The sequence below is a fragment of the Mustela nivalis genome (genome assembly GCF_964662115.1).
Source record: "Mustela nivalis genome assembly, chromosome: 8".
Lineage (NCBI taxonomy): Eukaryota > Metazoa > Chordata > Mammalia > Carnivora > Mustelidae > Mustela > Mustela nivalis.
Genome location: NC_139027.1, coordinates 75,474,242 through 75,496,877, shown reverse-complemented (window position 1 = coordinate 75,496,877; position 22,636 = coordinate 75,474,242). Strand labels below are relative to the sequence as shown.

General features: G+C 39.6%; 1 protein-coding gene across 3 annotated transcripts in view; it reads left to right on the top strand.

Moving 5' to 3' along the window:
* Window positions 1-14,845, top strand: part of THADA (THADA armadillo repeat containing) — a gene marked incomplete at its 3' end in the record, with an annotated part of 120,989 nt that extends 106,144 nt beyond the window's left edge. For all 3 annotated transcript variants that reach the window (XR_014315944.1, XM_082746750.1, XM_082746749.1), the window contains exon 27: window positions 13,391-14,845. Coding sequence is in view for 2 of the 3 variants with exons in the window: in XM_082746750.1 (XP_082602876.1) it covers window positions 13,391-13,478 (88 nt within the window). The remainder of the gene's footprint in view (window positions 1-13,390) is intronic.
* Window positions 14,846-22,636: the final 7,791 nt, after the last annotated feature.

Below are 22,636 nucleotides of genomic sequence, written 5' to 3'. Positions count from 1 at the left end.
GATAGAGGTGAGGGAAGAGCATGTCACAAGGCTTCTAATGTCCTACTATAGCATTAGGAATGTAGAAATCTTAGTTTTCTGGTTGGCAAGTAGGCGATGAATTAAATTACCTCAACAGGATATCTGTGTGACTACAAGACATTTACCTCTTGTGTTCAATGATAGTTTAGTGCTATAGGGAGAAGATTTGGGGGGTTTGTGATGATGATCCTTGTCTAAGGTATGATGTCTTCTAGGCTTAACCTAATGTTTTTCAAGTCTGTGCTTTTCATTCATATCTTTAACAGAAATGATAGGGACACCTGGGTAGCTCAGTTGGTGAAGTGCCTGCCTTTGGCTCAGGTTCTGATCCCAGGGTGCTGGGATCTAGTGCTGGGTTGGGCTCCCTGCTCCATGTGGAGTCTGCTTCTCCCTCAGCCCCTCCCCTCCACTTGAACTTGCTTGTTCTACTCCCTCCCCCCCGCCATGTACTCTCTCAAATAAATAAATAAAATCTTTTTAAAAATGATAATAATAGCTGTTGCTAGTTTTTATCTTTGAGAGGACCTAAGGTGAAAATTGAGGTATGGAAAAGTTGAGCAATTCGCTGAAGGTCACACAGGTAGTGCCAGAAATGAATTTAGTGATTACTTTTAGTTCACACAAAGCTCAACTAGAACATTTTTAAAAAACCAGCTGATTATTTATAAGTGGAGTTTCTGTTGGCAACAATAATACTAGTTGGGATTCAAGTAATTTGACCTTAAATTAAGAGCCCCAGTGTTTTGATATGGTCTGGAGGTGTCATTCATGCATTTTCCACAGTTGTTCAAGAACATTCAGTCTGGTTCTTTAGGCTGGGTTGATAAATGAGTATTTGGGGGGACTGAGAAGTAAAGTACATGTCTTATGTAACCTTTGTTGAAAAGTCCTTAAAATCAGAATTTAAGTCTATACTGACACTTTGGCCTACTGGAGGGTTTCATGTTTCAAGTTTTTGTTCATTCTTAGGTTCATGGATCATAGGTAGGAAAACCACAAATAAAAATTTTAACCAAAAAAGAAGCTCTTAAAAAGAAATATGTTCATGAACTTGAAGTGGGAATTAGTCATTGTGTTCTTAAATATTGACTCTTGCGTGGACCAAGTATTCTTTGTTCCTAAGTACTGCTTCAGGCCATTGCCTTCTTTAATAACTAAGGCATTGTTGCTGTAGTTTGAGCATGTTCTATGGAATTTTGGCAATGCATGCATCCTCTCTCTGCATCTTAGTAAAAGCATGAGTAAATATTTTTTCTTAGCTTTGGTATTTTTGTAGCTTACATTTTATATGAACCAGACTAATATAATGTAATACCAGGATTACATAATTTAAGACGTCAGGATTGCTTCCAGGACTATGAGATAAAGTCTTCCTTTATCAGGGGTTTTACAAGCAGTATTTGTTGCTCATTCAGTACCTGTAGAGGAATACCACAGAGCTATTTTCCAAATGAGAAAATGGAGTCAAAGAGGTTAAAGCCAGAGGGAATTGTTTCTTTAGAACTTGGGTAACATTTTTTCTTTATTCAGAGCTTGGTCCTTATAACTACTGATTTAGTAATGTGTAGGTTTAGAAATCCCAGGAATTTCCAGTTATTCTTGTTACATACCAAATTTTTTAATATAATGAATAAATTTTTTTCACCGAATACTTATTACTGTATCTTGGCACTCTGACATATACAGAAGTAGTTTATAACACGGTCTCAGATTCCAAGGAGTTCATCATTTACTGAGAGAGAAGACCAACATATGAACTAGTTTAGGAATAATGAGTATCAAACTCACTGGTACTGTCTGGGGATAGGATATCAGAGGAGGAGGAGGTTGAGCTCCATGCAGGAGTCAGGGCTTAATAAGGATGGCAAAGATTTGGGCAGGTGGGGAGGAGAATGTGATGGAGATATTTATTCATTCATTCATTCATTCATTCATTCATTCATTCATTCATTCTTGGAGCAAGGATTTACTGACTACCTACTCTTATAAGCATCATACTACGTTCTGGGGTTTTATCAGTGAGTAAAACAGATATGCCAGGGAGGCTGGTTTGAATTGTGCATTACATTAGGAATCATTTAGAAGTTTTTGTATTGTAGTATTCCATAATAAAAGCATTGTTTTTGGAATCATTTGAGAAGAGATTTCATTCTGTGTCCCTGGCAGGTTGGATTGGAGAATATGATGCAAAACCCTGGAAGAGAGTTACTTAAAAATAACTTGTAGTCTCTGCAGATTGTTAAAGCATAGTTCTAACTTGGTGTGGTTATTTTGGCATTTATTCTTTTTGTTATTTCTAAATGAGTAGAAGGGAATTAGAAGGGACTATGCCTTATGTTTTAAGGATTACTAATTTCCTCAAGATACCGAAAGCTATTTAGGGAAAAATAGATTCTGTGGGGCGCCTGGGTGGCTCAGTGGGTTAAGCCTCTGCCTTTGTCTCAGGTCATGATCTCAGGGTCCTGGGGATGGAGCTCCACATCGGACTCTGCTCACCTGAGAGCCTGCTTTCCTCTCTTACTCTGCCTGCCTCTCTGCCTACTTGTGGTCTCTTTCTCTCTGTCAAATAAATAAATAAAATTAAAAAAAAAAAAAGAAAAAGAAAAATAGATTCTAGAGTCAAGTAAGCTTCAGAAATATTGAATTAAATAAAAATGTCTTTATGACAGAATTTCTTAGGGCAGTTCATATGCTATAATATATTTTGTGAATCTTTAATAGTGGGATATAACATGTAGTATTTCCCCCAAATTATTTGAAAGGGAAAACTCTCTTTCTCTCCCTCTCGTTTTATTTTTATTCTTATTTATTTATTTATTTTTAAAAAGATTTTATTTATTTATTTGACAGACAGAGATCACAAGTAGGCAGAGAGGCAGGCAGAGAAAGAGAGAGGAGGAAGCAGGCTCTCCGCTGAGCCGAGAGCCCGATGCGGGGCTCGATCCCAGGACCCAGGATCACGACCTGAGCCAAAGGCAGAGGCCCTAACCCACTGAGCCACCCAGGCGCCCCTTATTTTTATTTTTTAAAAAAGATTTTATTCATTCATTTAACACAGAGAGAGAGAGACAATGAGAGAGGGAGCACAAGCAGGGGAATGGAAGAGGGAGAAAGAAACAAGTTCCCTGCAGGGAGCCCGACAAGGGGCTCAATCCCAGGACCCCTGAAGGCAGATGCTTAATGACTGACCCACCTCGGTGACCCTCTCTCTCTCTTTTTTTAAAGATTAGGGGTTTTTTTGGGTTTTTTTTGTTGTTGTTGTTGTTGTTTTGTTTATATTTGAGAGGGGTTGGGGGGCAGAAGGAGAGGGAGAGAGAACCTCAAGTGACTCCAAGCTGAGCTTGGAGCCCAGCACAGGGCTCTTTCTCATGATTCCAAGATCATGACCTGAGCAGAAGCTGAGAGTCAGATGCTGAATCCACTGAGCCACCCAGATATCTCTCTCTCTCTCTTTTTTTTTTTTTTTTTTAAGATTTTATTTATTTATTTGACAGAGATCACAGGTAAGCAGAGAGGCAGGGAAGCAGGCTCCCTGCTGAACAGAGAGCCCGATGCGGGGCTCGATCCTAGGACCCTGGGATCACTACCTGAGCTAAGGGCAGAGGCTTTAACCCACTGAGCCACCCAGGCGCTCCTCCCTCCCCCCCCCCCCCCCCACCGCCTGGCCTTAAAGAACATCTATTACCATCTTGTGTTCCATCCAACCTAGTTAAGGGTGGCTGCTGTGGGTAACTGATAAATGCAGGTGGAAGGCACGTTTCTGATCATTAGGAGCAGCACCATATGTGAGAAGGAAAGATAATCATTTCAAGATTTATCTCAGCAGGAACAGGAAAAAATTAGTTTTAGTTGCAGTTAAATATACTGTAAATTATCCCAAGTTGTCAGATAAAAATTCAAAATAGCACCCTAACTTATAGTAGGTAGTGAATAAATATGAATCAATAAAAATTTCATAATCTTAGACTGTTTCAAATCTTATGATATTTAAAGTACCTCTTTGGGAGAGAGAACTTTATATTCTACATCAGAATCTTCTACCGTTTTGTCAGAAGATGTCCATTTTCCCAAATCATTGGTATGGAGAGGAGGTCAACTTCAAATCATTAGAGTGTGAGGTATGTTCCTGAGGGGAGAGGGCAACAGAATAGTAACCAGCTTTGAAATATAATAGGTAAGGCGTTAGGATCTACTCCTGTAACTGAGTTTTCTACCTTTGGACTATATGTCTTTCTAGTAAATTAAGAAGCATATTCTGTTGTCGTCTCTCATCTCCCAAATCATAGCTCCATTTGTTAATATTTAAACAGAAACTTGAAATAATTCAGACTTGTCCACAGAATGCTTTTGACTGCAAGTAACAGAAAACTGCAATCAAAATTTAAAGAATAAAGAGAAGTTATTATCTAACATATAACCAAGAAGTTTTAAGGGGGATTGATTCATTCTAGCTTGATAACATCATCAAAGACCCAGGGTTGTTTTTTTTTTTTTCTTCATTTTTCTGCTGTGTCATCCTTGATGTGACGATGTTGGCCCCAGGCAAGTTTCCTTCATGGTTGCGAGATGGCTGCAGTTCCAGCCATCACATCTAGATACAAAAGTGTCTAGGCGCAATATCCAGTGGCCTTGTACCTCTCTGTTTTTAAGTGTGACAACACCACCTCCTATATATTCCCATGCTCTCAGTCCCACACTTTACACTCTTTCCTTTACATCTTTTTGGCCAGAGTTAACATCATAGCATGCCACAACTTATCCCTGACAAGGGAAATGGATACACCATAATTATCTTAGACTAATCAGGATTCTCCAGTTGGGTTTGGGATTGGTGCCAGTCTTCCCTAAAGCTATCCAAGCATATTAAGTGTACTCGAGAAGGATATATAACCAAACCAAACTCAAACACTGTTAAAAGGAAAGATGGGGTGGGGGAATGAATTTTTAGTAGGCAACTAATGAAGTCTGCTGCTACATTCTTCTAGGCTATATCAAAAGCTTTGAAAATGCTTTCATTAGGAACAACGGCTTAATAGGAAGATAAGTAGTATATGTAGTATTTTAGCCTCATAGGAAAATGTAGGTTTTTTTTCCCTTTACTTACGCAATTCCTTCATGTAATTTTAAAAGATAAGAAGTAGTATAAGTGTGTCTGGCTATGTGGTTATATATAATTTATTACTATAAGCAAGCTTGCATTATAAAAATTTTACTCAAGAACAATGTGTATGTCTTTACACTAGAGAAAAGTTTTATAGAGCATTAAAATAGAGATTCTGAATAAAATATAATCAACTTCTAAGTCAGAAAATGCTACTCTGAGATGTGAAATGTCTTCCTGGTTCATGGCTAATCTCTATTAAGCTAACAGAATGCCAACACTGTTTTTTATTAGGAACTCGAATTCATTTTGGAATTTGACCTCTATATTACAATATTGATGTTGTTATTGTGAGGCCAACTCGAGGGAAGTCAAATGCTCTTTCTAAATTTATTGGAATTGGTACTTAATTATTTTCATTTATTAACCAAAAAAATCCCTATTTCATTTAAATCATGTGTTATATTTTGATATACTTTTTTTGGCCTCTGAGATTAAATTAGGCTGTTTGTTTTAAACAGTCTCATTTTCTCTATCTGCCAAGTTTCCTTCTTTTTTCTCCTCCAAACTGTTACTGTCTTGTTCTGTACAAACTGCCTCTGTAGGAGTAGACCATGAAGCTGTCTGGGTCAGGGCAAACCAGTTGGACTGGACAGAAGATGGAGTCAGACTAGCTACGTCTGATTAGGATCATTAAGCCTGATTCATTTTGTGACTCTTAGAGGACTAGGGTTTCCTATTCTATAGGCAAAATTATAGAGCTAGCCATTGCTTTGAGTACATCTTTGTGCTTCTTGTATTTATCTCTGTGATCGCTCAGGCTGTGGACAGCTGATCTAGGTACATATAAATGGCTGGTTACACACTTCCTCCCCCTGTTAACCGACTTGATCCTCTCTTTCACCCTCTGCAGTCAAAGTTCCCCTCAGCCATTGGTTTGCTATAACTGGTGGCCTGTTTCTGTGACCCAACAGTTTCTTTTTCTTCATTATTTATTCAACAAAAATGCTTCCTAGGTTCAAGGCTCTGAGCACTGAGAGGAGTACAGAATTTATAAAATACGCTCTGAAAGTCTGAATAACAGTCAAAGAGATAAGACTCAACTCAACTGTAATGCAAGGTGGAAAACCTTAAACACTATTAACTCCCTTCCCCTCCCTCAGGGAGGAGCCTGTCTGTCCGGCTCCTCCTCCTCCTCACTCCCCTCCCTTCCAGTGCCACCATGCGCTGGCCCCTCTGCCAACTCCTCATTCTCTTCAAACAGGTGGCCCTGATATACCCTTCTCCCCCTCCTCTTCTCGGTTCTTCTGCCATTTAGTCAAGAACATATCACCTGATTACTTTTGTATCTTGCTCTGCCATCTTTTGTCATATCTATATGACAGTCAGTGATTCAGATCACGACATTAAACATTAAAGCAATTTGATGTTCCTGTCTATATTCGGAAACAAAAATTCTGTGCGCCAAAAAACAGTGTCACTGACAGAAACTAAAGGCGGTGAGTACCCAGTGTTCCCCAGACACACAGCCCAGGTCCTCATCTCTTTTTCCTGTATGCTTTCATTAAACCAACGTTTCCATTAGCTTGAACACATAAAGGCAATAAAGCAGAGTTTCTGTCTCAGTGGCGTGTGTACTCTTGTTTTGATTAGTTACAAATTCCGCAACAGCAGAGGCTTCAGTTTTTTATCATTGTGAAAGCATAACGTTTCAGTGGGAAAGTATTTGGAGCTATGTCTTGGGATGAATGTATTCCAGTCGGTATACGATCATTTATCAGTTGTGGCCTTTCCCCAGATGGACATACCACTCTTAAATACTTGCTTGTTTTCAGCCCTCATTGCCTTCTGAACTGTGCTGGTGTGTCCTGCCAAACTCTTTGGCTCACCCATGAAAATCAAATTCCGTGGGATCCATGGCATTCTCTGGCAGAGGTTTCTTTCTCTAGAAATCTCTTCCTGTTCCCGCACCTCACTAAATTGAAATGTAATAATCAGGGTTTTGTGTGTAATATCAAAGTAACATTCCTTTAACGGATAAACCATAGTTTACTTAGTCTTTCTCTTATTAAATATATAGTTTCTCCCCAGGTTTTTAAAACATACATATTATTAGTGATGAGTATCTTTATTTACAAAGTATTTTAACATGTAGGGTTATTTCTTGCAGATAGATTCACTTAGGTGTAATTTCTTGGTATTAGGGTATCACTAATCTTTAGTTTCTATTTGAGTATTTTCAGATTCCTTGGTAAACTGATGTTCTTGAAAAATAGTTTCCCGTTTCAACTTCCTGCTCAGGAATTTTCACTAGCTCTCTGTTGCCTCTGATCAAAAGCCCATAGCCCTTTAATTGGCCTTTCCCATTTTGTTAAAGCTTTTCCTTTTTGTTTTAACCAACTGCCTAACACCAAGCATTTACATTCCATCAAATTTTTCCACATTATAAAAAGTGGTGCAAGGCATATCCTCGTGCATTTTAGCTTTGCATGTGTTTTTGGATTATTTCTTTGGGATAAATTATCAGAAATGGAAATAGTAGGTTCAAGAATGCTAACACTCCAGAAAACATAGCCGGGATTCTGTTAAATAAGAAGATACAACTTAAAAATTCACTAGCACGTGTAATCTTCCTGGTAGTGGGTATTCTTAATTTCTAATGCAAGATTAAGAGAATGTGAGGGGGGAAATTACCCATTTCTTTCAATTTCTGTTGCTTTTTTTTAGTAGTGAGGTTGAATATTTGCCCACATAATTTGTTGGTTAACTGTATTGTCTTCAGCTTAGCTTTCAAGGCCCTATGTAATTTGGACTTGGCCTTTTCACCTTATCTCCTATTATTCAAACCCACAAATATTTATTAAAGTCTTACAGACTACTAACAAATACATATACTCCCACCAAGCTAATCTCCCTACTGTTCCTTTGAATATGTTGTGATTTTCCTTTTTGTTGCTTTTGTTCCAAAAGTGCCTGTCCCTCTCTTCTACTTACAGTCTGCTGGTTTTTTCCATCCTGTGGGGTTCATCCTGAATCTTTTTTCCTCCAGAAGTCTTCCAAAGCCTTCCCTGACCTGACTGTGGGTTTCTTGAGAGGAGGGCCTGTGACTGATCCCCCTTTTTGCCCCGCTATCTTGTGAAGGGTCTGCCTTACGTAGGGGGCAAAGAAGTGATAGACTGACGTCACTCAGAAAGTGCATGTTGGGTTAGACAGGTCTAGGTCAAACTTCCGGCTCAGACTTTGGGTTAGTTATTTAGTTCCTGGAGCCTTCAGTTCTTTTTCTCAGCATCATCATAAATTGGAGATAGTGACAGGACCTGTCTCCAGAGTTGTTATAAGGAGTAAATGTCACAGTGCTTATAGAGGGCCTAGTGCAGTCATGCTTGGGGAGCATTTAGTGAGAACTGCCTTTCAGTTAGTTGAACGGTCCAGATGGGTGATCCCAGCGCTCATTGTGCTCCCTTTCTTTAGGACTCTCCCTGGTGTACCACGGATGGTGTGTCCTCTCTTTCTCGTGTTGCTGTTGCTTCTTGTGAATTACTTATGGACTCGGAACCCAATGCCGAGTTCTGAAGGAGAGGGCTTGTCTTTTAGGTTTGCATGTCCTAGAGCACCAAGTAAATCCTAATGTGTGGACTAGCTTTGGTAGCAGGGATGAACACCTCATTTGCCGTCTTTAAATAGAAACTTTACTGGACCTTTAACTAGCAGAAATTGCTTTCTCCTAGGGCCTTTTAAGAAATGTTTACTTTTGTTGCTTGTTCAGCCAAATGGAGTTAGTTATTCAGTAGAAAATGGTAAAAACACCCAAATAACACCACCGGATTTCACTTTTCCATATAGTGTTTCAAAGTGTTGCATTCATTAGTATTTGTGAGAAACCTATGGCTAATACCACAAGAAGTCATAAACTAAACCAGATTTTTCCCCGTTTTAACTTTTACATGACTTGGATTAACAACAGTGTTAGTCCCTAATTTGCACCTGGGATTTCTAAACCTTCTCAAAAAGCTGTAACAATGATTCATGTTTAGTCACCATGTGACTAGGTTATTTTCATTTATTGAAAACATAAACAACAACAACAAAAAATAGCCTGGATAAAGATCTCCATGTATTTTAACGAGTGACAGATGCTAAGATCAGAATTTCTACTTAAGTCAGGCATTTTTGACATACACCTCAAGCCTTGCAATTAAGCTTTATGCCTTTCCAAACATAACAGTTAACCAATAAACCAAAATATCAGCCTGGTCTGGCTTAGCTCAGCGGTCTTTTGATTTCTTCCAGTCTGTTTGATGTGGAGGCTTATTGAGATTTATCTACTGAACTGTTCATAGTTTGTAGGGCTGAGAGCACTGGCTATATTATATAAGATTCCATTAATGACAGGAGAGTGTAGACAGTCTCTACAGTATAGATAATTTAGTCAGTTGTGCTGGTCGTGGTTTTGTTGAAATTTTTAAGACTTTTGTCAAGTTTTTTTTATTAATACTCAATGATTTTTCCTTATTTCCAAGTTTATACTGTGAGCCTCAAAACAGATGTAGTTCAATTGGTTCAATTTAGTAGAAAGCTTTTTAACTTTTAGTAGAAATCTCTATGTAGATATGAAAGCTTTTCCAGTTATTTGGGCTGGTTTGTCCATAAAGAAAATAAAAACAGAAATATAGGGCGCCTGGGTGGCTCAGTGGTTGAGCCGCTGCCTTCGGCTCAGGTCGTGATCTCAGGGTCCTGGGATCGAGTCCCGCATCGGGCTCTCTGCTCGGCAGGGAGCCTGCTTCCTCCTCTCTCTCTCTTTGCCTGCCTCTCTGCCTACTTGTGATTTCTCTCTGTCAAATAAATAAATAAAAAATCTTAAAAAAAAAAAAAAAAACAGAAATATATAGTTACCAATTATAAATATTTGCTAGTGGGTGCAGGGTCAGACATCATTCCATTGTATTGTTCATGGTAGTAATAATACCAGTATTCCCAATGTTATAACCTAAAGGCTGCAGAGGACTTTCATATACTTACGTCATGTAATTCTGGTAGGAATACTCAATAAGATAACTGTCATTTTAAATAACACAGTTGGAATTGAGATTATTAATTTGCTGTGTGTTTCATATCTTCTATGAAAAAGACCTGGTGTTCAAATTCAGATAAGACTCCTAATTCTAGTTATTTTCCTGTTACATTAAAGCTTTGTGTTCTATAACGTACAGTATTTCTAAAAGTAACAAGGTTCTGCCAAACAGCTTTCCATTGATTTAATCACATCATCTTTCCTAAGAAGAGAGGTAAAATTACTCACGTTTACACGGCTGGAGATGAGAAAATAAGATTTTATTGGAGGAATAATGAAACATATTCATTCCTCCTACCTCAGTTGCCCCATGTGTCAGATGAGGAAGATTCTAGCACTTAACCTTGTAGGGTCTTTGGGTGGGTCAGGTGAGTTAATATACGCAAAGAGATTAGCAGATGCCTGGCACGGAGTAAATGATAATACAACTAGGTATCGTTAGCATTCTTTTACTCAGTAGGGTTTATTAATTCACTGCCATGTGCCAGGTCGTGTGCTGGACTTTGGAAGATAAGTCAGTCAGAAGCTTTGCCCTTCAGGGTCTCACAACCAAGTCCAAACTACATGCCATTAGCATGAAGGTTCTGTATAGAAGCATGCAAAGAGAGATGTGGACACACTGAATAGAGATGAGTTTCTACTCTCAGGGGCCTTCCTATAGGAGGCAGGGCCTGAGCTTGAAGCATAAGAAGTTAGCCAAAGTAAAGAAAAGCAGCTGCGGACAGGGAGCCAGGGCAAGTGATGATGGTGGTGAAAGGTCGGTATGAACATGTTTCTTCAGGCCAGGGGTTCTTGAAGACTTTAATATGCTGGTATGTTCTATGACTCTGCAGTCACAGTGTAGTCACTCATGGAAAATACTGACTCACAGAATTTTTTTTTTATGGAGTATCTTAGCAAGACTATGTTTTAAAGAACACACTTGAGGAACCTTGGTGTGCTGGGTGGTGAGAAATGAATTCAGGTCAGAAATGGGGTGAACAAGGAGGATGGAGCGAGGGATATTGATTAGAGTTAAGACAAATAGATTCGACAGGACTTGAAAAATGAAAGCACTGGGGAAGAAGAAAGATGGTGGGATGATTGGGCTCATTTTTAGCTTGGGATAGTGTCTGCGGCTGATGGTGCTATTTGCAGAGGCGAAGATTTAGGAGGAGAAGCATTTTGCAGGATGTGGGGAGAAGTTGATGGATGCCAAGTTCAGTTTTGGATCTGTGTTTCGAGATGCCTAAGGGACATCCAATGGGACATATTCATGAAGCAGTTCAGTAAACTGCTTCTGGAGCATAGAAGCAAGTCCTGGGCTGGATGAAGGAGTCAGCTGTGTATAGATGGCATTTTGTGCCTGGAGAGTGAATGACATAACGTAGAGGGGTGAGGTAGACTCCCAGAGGCATCACTGTTTAGGTGACCTGTGCAGGAAGAGGATCTCAGCAGAGACGGAGTATTTCAACAATCTGGTATTCTTTGGGACACGCTTGTCAGTTCCCCTGTGAGCCATGAGTATTTTGTTTTGTTTTGTTTTGTTTTTTTGGAAAGTGCCTGACTCCACCCTTGCAGGAAATCTACTCTGTGGGCTACTCCTTCTCCCAAGAATCTAAGTAGTTGCAGAAAGAGGCACTCCACCCACACCCTAAGCTCTCTGAGGAGAGCTGTGTGGTATCCTGCCTAACCCTTCCGAGCTCAGTGCGGGGAGGTGGAACTATCTTGCATTGTTCGTTTTGTGAGTGTGTTAGCTTCTTAACTGTAACTGGAGAAATAATGAAAGAGAAGTATTCCACTGGAATTAAACAAGTTCAATGGATTTTAATTTTCCTGATAAACTGTTATTAAGAAATTGTTTTGGAGATTTACTCTCTGAGTAGGATTAGCTAACCTACATTTTTCATTTGGATAAATAGTTCTTTAATTAGCAACCAAGATTTAGGGAATAGTTTCCCATTGCTTTCTATAATGTAGGGAAGGTATGTGAAACTGCCAAATGAAGGTTTTCCTCCTGATAGTCAGGAGGAGGGAAAACAAGAGGAAATTATAATATGTTAAGGGAAAGGATTCTGTTCATCCAGTGTGCCTGCTTTTATCTTCAGTTCTGGAAGTCTCTGCCGGCAGGGTTTTCTTTCTTTTTTTTTTTTCTTTCCTATTCTTGTCATGCCAGAAGTTGCATATTTCTGGCAAAATGTTCATTACTGGCAAGGGGTGAGCAAGAAATCCTTTGCCAGAGAATTAAGCAAGCAGAAGTCTGTCAAAACAAATATTCTAGTTTGAAAATACGGTCCTGCGGGGGAAGGGGGAGGGGTGGATAGTGGAGAAGGCCAGGGCATGTTCTATGGCTGTGTATTTATTTCATAAGAATTCTGTGTTCTGAAAGACTGTTGCTTGTAGGAATGCTAGAAGAAGCAAGATTGTGGAACATTAAATATACTGATGTGGAGGGATGGGTTTTCAGGGGATTTTTGGTTTGCTTTTGTGTTCAGTATTCAGCTCATATGATGACAAGTTTTGTTAAGAGTGAAACATTTTTGTAAGAAAGACGCTTTTTAATTTAATTCAAGAAATATTTAACAAAACTCAGGTTTACATGGAAAAACTCAGAGTGAGGATACTGTCTGCACATAAACAAACAGTCATGCACATAAACACAGGATCCACTTCATAAGCACTTATTTGACTGGAAAATGCTAACTTTCTATAATTTCAGTCTTAAAAGTATTGGCTGATTGATTCAGAAAAGCAAAACTTGGGTTTTTTTTTTTCCTCTAACTTTTTCTTCTACTTCTTCTTGTTACCTTTAAAAAGTCATTTTTATGGAAAAGTAAAATTATAGATTGGATAAATATAAGGTTTTAGATTTCTTTGCTTTATAGTTGCTTAAAGCTGCTATTATAGAAGTTGCTCTTCAAGCTGGAGAAACATAGGCTGGCGTTTCTACTTTCCACTGGGATGGGGGTGGGCACTAACCGTAGTAAACCTCAAGAATGAAAACCGTTGCATGCACAAGTGGATTTTGAGGATTTCCTGACCACATATAACTATATGCAACTAACATCGTTTTCTGAGAGCATTTTTAAAACAAAATATATCGCACTGTGTAATGTTGAAATAAATGGTCATCCATAATAGGATGTATTAGTAATAAAGAAAATAATAGTAATAAAATACAAACCAGCTTATTCTTATCTCTTTTTGGCAAATTTTAGACTTGCTACCATAAGCAATTCAAGGAACACATGCCTTCTTCCGGAGCAGTGGGAGGAAACCTTCCTGTTCTTTGATCCTCCGATTTGATATACTTTAGTTACTGGAAGAGACATTAATTAATGTAAAATTTCTTTAATTTTAGTAATTCAAAAAAATAAAATGTTTTTGAGGGGTTGAAAAGATCATGGTGCACCATTGGAATTTGCCTTTTAGTAAATGTAACATTTGTTTTCTAAAGAATTATAACAACATACTTAAATTCCAGAACAGTAAGCAAAATAGCTTAAGTTCACTGACTTGAAAAAACATTCTTTTATACTGCACGGTTCTAAAATAAATACTTAAAAGAAACAGAGAGCAGGCCATTCTATCTTGGATTTCATTTTCCTTCAGATAGAACAGCTAGAACAAACATTCTTGCTAGTTAACATTGCCTGTGTTTTTATGCAGTTAATAACTGACCTGTCAATCACGCCCTATATAAATACGGTAGTTGAATGCTTTCTGCTTTAGAAGCACTTTTATTTACAAGAGCTGCCAGCCAAGATTTCCAAAGGACTCCACGGGCTGTTTGCTTTGATCTGTTTTGAGGGCTGGTCTCTTTATACCTGTTGGTTTGCTATTTATGATACCTTTGTGTAATCAGGTATGGGGAGAGCAGATGTGCAGAATAAACACGTCTTAAGGAAACCAAGGCTCAAGAGAAATCATGTAATTATGCACCCACAACTTTAAAAAGAGAGAGAGACTATTTTCTTGAATCAACTTGGTTGCTGTTATGACAAGGAAACAGATGTTACGGTATTCACCCCAGAGAAGGAAAAGATTCTCTCTTAAGTCTGTTTATAATGAATGGAGGTGGTGTGTGTATCCCCACCCTTCAAAGGGTACTCTCCTTTAAATTTGTAAATTGCTGAGATGTTACAGCTCCTCTCCGTTGACTTATACCTTTGACCTTTTTTCATTTGCTCCTTCCCTAGGAAATGTTTACCACATGTCTCTATCCAAATAATCCTCTCTCTGTGGGAATAGTTACCTTTGCATTTTCCACTGCAAATGCCTTTTAATGTTTAAGACAGGTTTCAAAAAAAGGGTGACTTTTTGTTGTGTGTTTTTATGATTTCGATTTGGGGTTCCTGCTCCCCCACCGCTCCCCTGCACTGAGGGGAACTGAAAGCCAAATTTCTCTTTGTATCCCCACAATGCCAGACACAGTACCTCTAATAGCAGTAGGGTTCAATGAATGAAAGAATGGCAGAAATTAAGAGAGACCAAAGTCCCTTTGGTTTTGTTTCCAAAACGATCTACTGAGTTTAATTTCTTTCATCTTTCGATTAAATGTTGCCTTAATAATGTTATGTATATTATGTTTACATACTGCTTTTCTCTAGGAATCTGAACATTTGAATATGTTGTTGACTTTATTTTGCTTTGAAATTAAAAAGCTTCCTCTACCTTTTTTGAACTAAAATTTTTGCCATCACTCTATAATGCTTCTGGGGGAACTGAGTTAGAGAGTTTCGGGCTCTTAGAGTTGTTCACCCTATTTTGCTGGGATATTCTGTTTATACTTTTCATACTGATTTTACTGACTTTTTTGGTCAGCAACTTTCCCTCTTGTGACACTGGTAGGAATCTTAGATTTTGTGTGAAAGGTACCTGCACCCGTCCCAAAGTTTGGAAAGCAGGTCTTTTGTTAACCAGAGTTTTCTCCTTGCTTTGTTCAGAAGACTTTCAACACCAAGGGTCTGTAACTGGTACTATTGCTATTTGGTTCCTTGTTTATAATTTTTAAATGCTAACATCTGTATGATAATGGTTATAGTGGAAAGGGTGAAGTATAAAATGTAGCCCCAAATACCTTTGGTTCTGCCGCCTTCCCCCAGATGATCGCTTGCCAGAGTAAGATCTTTTCGTAAACTTCCAGGCAGATTAAAGCTTGGCTTTAAACTCAGTGTTCCCTTTACCCAGCTTATGGGGGTCAAAGGTGGTAAAGCCCTGAGGTTGCCTGGAGCCAGCGCAAGTGAGTACAGTCAGGCTGCCTTTGTTGAGACAGGAACCTCAGAGAGGTATAAAACCGCCAGAATTACATTTGAGCATCTTTGGGCCTTTGATTACAGAACCTCAGATGGAAGCTGAGTGGTACAGGGCAGCCCAAGAGCAGGCCAGAGAAGCAAGTAGGAGTTACCTCGGGTCAGCCGTGCCCCCGACACCAGTGCAGAAACTGCCTCGCCAGGGATGCACACAGGGACAATTTTGAAAGTCTGCAGTCCTGCTTAGTTGGCAGATTAGCAAAGAGAAAGTCCCCTCCGATGTTTTCATTTTACATTCATCCAAGGCTCAAACCTGTAATTAAAATTTCTGAACAAAGACCCTATTAACGCACACCATCCAGATTGATAGACTAACAACTCTTCCTTCCAGGTACATAAGGAAATCTGTAACACTTAAAGCAAAAGAAAGACCCTGGTCAGGTTTGGGGAGGGTGAAGTAAGGGAGCGGGCGGGGTTAGGAATGGATTTGCCTTTCAAAGTCACTTTTCAGTGCTGTTTAAAACCGACCTTTCGATGGTTGCTGCGTTTTCTCAGGTATCAGTGATTTACTGAATGATCTAAAACGTAGTCACAGTGATACAATTTTACCCAACTATCCAGGGAAATACGCTGTTTTCTAAACTTTCAAGAGAAAAAAAGAGAAGAATTCTCTTTTTAATTCTTCGGTGTGGGCAGCATAGCCTTATGTGAAAATGTTCAAGACAGACCCAAACGCAATTCATCACGTTACTCGTTTGCCAAAACTTCAAGCCACTCTCCAGTATTTGAAAAATACGGCTTAAATTCACTAGCTTGGCATTCAGGGCCTTCCACAGACCAGCCTGTTCTCTTTCAGAGGAGACTTGGTGTTCCAGCCTTTTCCATTGCCCCAGGCAGGCCTTACACATACCTGCCTCAGCTGTGTCTTCATACCATCCACTTCTCCTATACACACTGTACTCTCTTCCTCCTCCCTCAACCACCTTACTCCCCAGGAACAGTGAATCCTGACCCTTCTGCAAGGCCAGGGTTCACTCAGACTAGTTCAAGACTTCTCTTCCGCTGCTTTTCTAAATCTGTCAGCCCCCTGGCTGCCATGCTTCTTGGGAAACTGGCCCTCCCTGAACACCCCTCTGTAGGTTCTCCCATCTTCTTTGGCCTCCACAGCAAAGTTATGCCACTTCTTTGGCTCCTACCACACCTTCAATCTTTGTTTTTGTTTTTCCATTCGTTTCTGTCTTGTTTTTTAGAGTTGATTTTTTAAGTTCCGTGAGGCTTTAGAATTGTAACTCGCATGTGCTAGTGCCCTCCAGAGCACTTAGCCCAGGACTTGCTGTGTGTTTGTCAGTGGGTTGACTGATGGGTGCGTGTCGCGGGACATTTTTGGGTTGGACATTTTTGAAGCCTGTAGAGACAGCAGGCTATTTTCAGAACCACTGGGTACCTTTGTACCAGGTTTATTTTTTGGCTTGTGCTTGGTATTGGAGAGGTTAGGTCTCGTTCTGCCCAGAAAATCTATTTTCCAAATCTGCATCATCGGACTGGTGTCACCGTCACCCCCTGGAGCGGCCTGAGCCCTGCGTTGCCGGCTCCTTCTTATGCTGACGAGCTGACCCTGCTGGGTGTTCCTCAGATCTCATTTCAGCTTTCTGGGCTACTCTTATTTTTAATTAAAGGAAAGCTGATTTCTAAGCCCTTTCTTGCACCAAAGGCAAGTGAATATTCATTAAATGTTTACTTTCTTGACTTTAATTCACTTTAGCAAGTGATAAGTCAGGTGGGATTATGGGCTGACAGTGATCTGACAAGGTTCTCGTTCGTGGTAGTTATTGACTTTTCCAGCATTAACCTCTCAGATACAGCATGAAGCCAGCATGCTGGTGTCTGAACCATATAAGGAACTGGCTTTCTTTTAATTTTGTGTTTTGAGTTTGAGGAAGATGCATGCTCTGCCAAGTTGGGACTTTCGAGAGACTTCAGCGCTTAACTCATTTGATCTGAAAATTACTGGTAAAATTACTCCTTTGGCCAAGTATTAAACCAAGGGTTAGAATAGTGAGTGCCATGGTTTGACTGACACAGCGTGCTCTGAGGCTCTGAAAGCCCCGGCCAGACTTGGAGAAGAGTTTTTGAAATGCCGGTAGGAACCCGAGCACACAGTGGTCAGTCCTTCATATTTGTGTCGCGCTTTTTGACACTTCTGTAACTTACTCATTGATAAATGTCTTTGAGCATTAGCTCGGAGCTGGGCATTGTGCTGGGTTCATAGGATCTGATGGCGAGCAGCCACCAGATATTTTACTTCTTGATTCTTTTTGAATTTTTATTTCTAGTCTGTTTCCTCTGACTCGCATGTCAGCTCCTGGGGGCTGGGTCTTCGTGTCCTTCACTATTGGGTCTCCAGCACGGACAGCAGTGCCTGACACATAGCAGAAGCCCAGTAAATAGTTCTCGGTGTGTGGATCAAGTAATGCCACAAGGGAAGTAAGTGTTGCTGTAAGAGCACATGGAGGATACATGTAACCTCGGCCTGGGGGATTCATGAAGACCCCCCAGAGCAAGACAGAGAATGTCTGAGCTGAAGGCTGTGCAGCATTTAGCTGGGAAAGGGGAGGTGAGGTGGGGGGCACTGCTCCAGTGCAGAAGTCTGGGGGTGACACCAGCCATCACAAAACATGACTGCTGTGCTGAGTACAACAGAAGGGGGCAGGAGGTGAGGTAGGGACATTGTTAGGCAACTCGAGGACATGGGAGCAAGGAAAGCATTTTAAGCACCGGTACGACAGGACTAGATTTGTTCTGGTTTGATCATTTTCATTGTGGTATAGAGAACACACTGTGGCGCTGGATTGGAAATCAGAGCTGAAGACTGGGCGATCAGTTTGTTGGAATTGTTTTGTTTGTTAGGATAATGAAGATTTGTGGTACCCAGACTTTTGGATTTCATGAACCAGGAAGAAAATTTTTTTTAAATACTGAGGCTCAGCATCATAGAATTGCTGACCTTGTCATTTTGTTCAGCAAAGACATTAAACAAACAAACAACCGAAAACCATGTCAGAATCACTTCATAAAATAAAGGACATTTTAACATACATGTCCACCAGTACACACACACATACACACACACCACACACACAGGAGAATCTCAAATAAATGTTAGCTATCTAAATGGAATACATGTCACTTAATGAGAAATTTACTACATGGCTCTGTTTTTTCCCCCCTCTCTCTTTTTTCCATTTTCCTCATGATTGGGCACATATGTGATCCAGTGTTTATAAACCAGTAATCTAGCCTAGGAAAAAATGGTGGTCTGAGTTAGAATAATGATGATGGTGATTGGAAAAAGGGACCACAGTTGAGAGGAGGTAGGATTGGTAGAACTTGGTGATTTCAGAGCTCTTATTTACCTCATTTGATTCTGATGGTAACCATGTCAGGTGGTGAGGTATAATTATCCCCACTTCACAGATGAGGAAACTGAGACTCAGAAGATAAGTGACTTACTTCACTCGCATCTGATGACAGACCATTGCAGTGGGACTCTAAGATGTGTGGTTCCTCCACCCTGCCCTATTTGGTTGGCTCAAATTTCAGGGAAGAAAGGAAAAGGAATCATGGGCCCTCTGTGAGTCATGTCTTTTAGGACAAAACACATGATATAGTCCATCCTCAGAATGAAACAGTGTTTCAGTGATGGCTCTTTTTCCAGCCTTATTTCTCAGCATCATCCATTACTGATCCATGAACTTGAGTAACCCTATTTAAATTAGGCCAGAGGAGACTAAGAGGCTTCTTTGGCCGTATTTTCATTTTTATCCTGTGTTACCCTTTGTCCTTTCTATAAATAAGCCTTTGCCACCCTATTTATGGGATTCTGTGGAGGGGGAACGGTAAGGAGGTGAAGCTCTATATGTATGTAAGGATATTTATCTCCTACCACCTGTTTTTTTTTCCCCTTTTTCTTCCTTAATATACTTGCAGATTAAAGTAATTAGGTGCCATCTAAATTCCAAAAAGACTGGAATAGACTTTAGAGGGGACTGCTTCTTGTTGAAGGGCAAAGAAAGGAAGTGGAAATAAATAAAAAGAATAAAATTGGGCTTAAAGGAGGGGAAAATGAAGCAGTAACAATTTGATTTGAACAAAAAGAAAAAAATGTATTGGAACATATTTGTGGGTAGATCCCTGTAAATGGCTTTATAAACAACATTTTTGGTATACAGTCATAAAATCCTCTGACCTATGAAACACCAATTTAATGGAATTAATTAAAAAGAAGGTGGAATGCCAAAATTTACATATGAAAACTATCACCAACTGTTCCTTCAATTAGTTGTTTTTAGTTAGGCTTGATATCAATCATTTTGTAGGCTCCCTGGTTTCTGGCAAATTTAGAGACTTTCTGGAAAACTATTAGAGTGACTTTAAATTATTTCCGTACAGACTCAACTGCTAGTCAGTCTATTGTAATCACAAATGATTATATGAGAAATATGGTTTTCTTTTCCAAGGATGAAATACACTTTTTATGAAGCATCTGCAGCTATTTCTGTTCTGTTTGGTTATGGAAGTGCCTTTTTTTGCTACTAGAATGGACACATCAAAACCAAATAGTGTTTTCTTCCAATGTATGAGTGGAAGAGTGTGAGAACTGTCATGGTCTCATATCCTTCGTGTGTGGGTGTGGGTGTGTGAGTGTGGGGAGGTGTGTGTGTGTGTGTGTGAGAGAGAGAGGGAGAATGTTTGTTTAGACACTTGAACCGTTTTTTCCTACCAGTATGGATTCATCCATCTCATTTTAGAGCTTTCTTCTTTGGCTTAATGTATTTTTTTTTTTTTTTTTTTACTTTATTTATTTGACAGAGAGAGATCACAAGTAGGCAGAGAGGCAGGCAGAGAGAGAAGGAGGAGGAAGCAGGCTCCCTGCCGAGCAGAGAGCCCGCTGTGGGACTTGATCCCAGAACCCTGAGATCATGACCTGAGCTGAAGGCAGAGGCCTAACCCACTGAGCCACCCAGGCGCCCCCCACTTAATGTATTTTTAAAGGCTATTTGTGTAGCAAGAATGAAGATGACCTATGTTCTCTGGTGCTCTTGGATCTAAGAATCTCAGAGTGTGTCGACCTTAATGGTAATTTATACCGATCTCCTCTCTGTTCCTTTCATCTCTTTTTAAAGTGGGGAGAGAGACAAAGAGGCGGAGTAGTAGGAGCCAAGGCCAAAGAACAATGTACCTATAATTTGTTGAGAAGGTACAGTGTTAGATTTACCCCTTATTATCTCATTTCTCATAGGAACTCTACAGAATAGGAACTATTATTTCTGTTTTATAGAAAACAAAACAGAAAGGTGCTTAACAAGGTTGGACAAATTCAAAGCTACACTGCCTATTAAGTAGTACTGCTCTGGTCTGGCTGATTCAAACCTTTGCTCTTTCTGTATATTGTGTTTCTTCATTCCCACTCCACCACAGAGTAAATAATAAATGGGACATGGTTTCAAATTTTACTCTATGATGGAATGCAGCCTTTTCTAAAATATTATGCTGTGCATATTATAAAAAAAAAATATGTTGCCATTGGAAATAGGCTTAATTTAGGCAGTTAATATTTGAACTGGGGTACCTGGGTGGTTTAGTCGGTTAAGCCTTGAGTTCTTGATTTTTGGCTCGGGTTATGGTCTCAGGGTGGTGAGATCCAGCCCTGTGCCTTGTCCTCCTAGCTTTCTGCCAGCAGAGAGTCTGCTCGAGGTTCTCTCTCTCCCTGTCCCTCTGCCTCCCCCTTTCCCACTCTTTCTCTCTATATAAAGAAAATAAGTCTTAAAAAAAAAAAAGGTATATTTGAACTGCCTTAATCTATGTGGCTTATTATTACCTTTGTTAAAACTCATGGCATTATTTTTTTTTAAAGAATTTATTTATTTGAGAACGTTGTGTGAGCAAGAGCACACAAGCCGGGGGGCAGCAGGGAGAGAGTGAGAAGAAGATTCCCCATTGAGCATGGAGCCCAATGTGGGGCTTGATCTCAGGACCTGGAGATCATGACCTGAGCCAAAGGCAGCCATTTAACCAATGGAGCCACCCAGAGGCCCCAGTATTATTTTACTTTAAATGTGATTATATCGTTGAGATGGGTATTTGACTCAATACTGAGGAGTTTTACCGATTTTTAAGACTTTATTTGGAGGTATTTATATACTTCAAATATTTACTGGGAAGTATCTTTGTAAGGTTAGGTAAAACATTTTACCAAATTCCCAGTTTCAACGAGCCTCTGTTGGGAAAGGTTAAATAACACTGTAGAGTAGTCTTTTGGCATTCAGGCAGTTCCTCTGCTCAAATAATGTTGAATGTAATTGATGGTCTTAGTAATAAGGTCATAAAGTCAGAAAGAGTTACCACAGTGTGGTCAACATTTTGACCATAAGGAACAGTATGTAAAAGTTGGTTAGCTGAAAGGATTTCCTGCCTCCTTAACAATTTTTGTATGTGTCTCTCTTTTTTTTTTTTTGAAGAGTTGTAGCCAAATTGGCAAGAAGGGGAAAATCTTTTAAGTAGAACATTTTGTGTTTAGAATTTGTGTTTAGATTCATGTGATAAAAAGCCTCTGTGAATGAGTGCAAACCAGACCTGTCCTTTGAATAAAAATACCTTTCTGCTATGTTGCTTATTCAGAATGGTCTTCATTGGTGCCTTCTTCTTGTTGACCTGTCTGTAACCCATGTTTGACACATTACAGAATTTCATGTTTCTGTTTTTAACTGGTAGAACCACTCTTTGCATTGATGTGTGTGTGTGTGTGTGTGTGTGTGTGTGTATTTGTGTGACAGGGAGAGAAGTACTACAATCATTCCAAGAAACAGCTGCTATCTAAAATTACAATCAGTATTAGAAAAAGAAGAGCTTTAAAAAAGGGGGGGGGGATAAAATAAAAGCAGACATAATATAGGGACCAGAAGAAAACTTAAAAAAGGAAAGTTAATATTCTCAGAAAAATAAGATGAAATTGATTACATGAACTCCATGAACTAAGAACAAGATGGCGTCTTTAAAGGCACAACCAGAGAATAAGAAAGAACTCCAAAATGTAAAAAATGTGATAACCCAAGTAAAAATTTCAGTACACAGGACGGAAGACAGAGTAAAGTAACTCTTTCAGAGGTAAAACTAAAGAGAGCAAGAGGGATGGAATGTGGGAGGGAAAAAAAT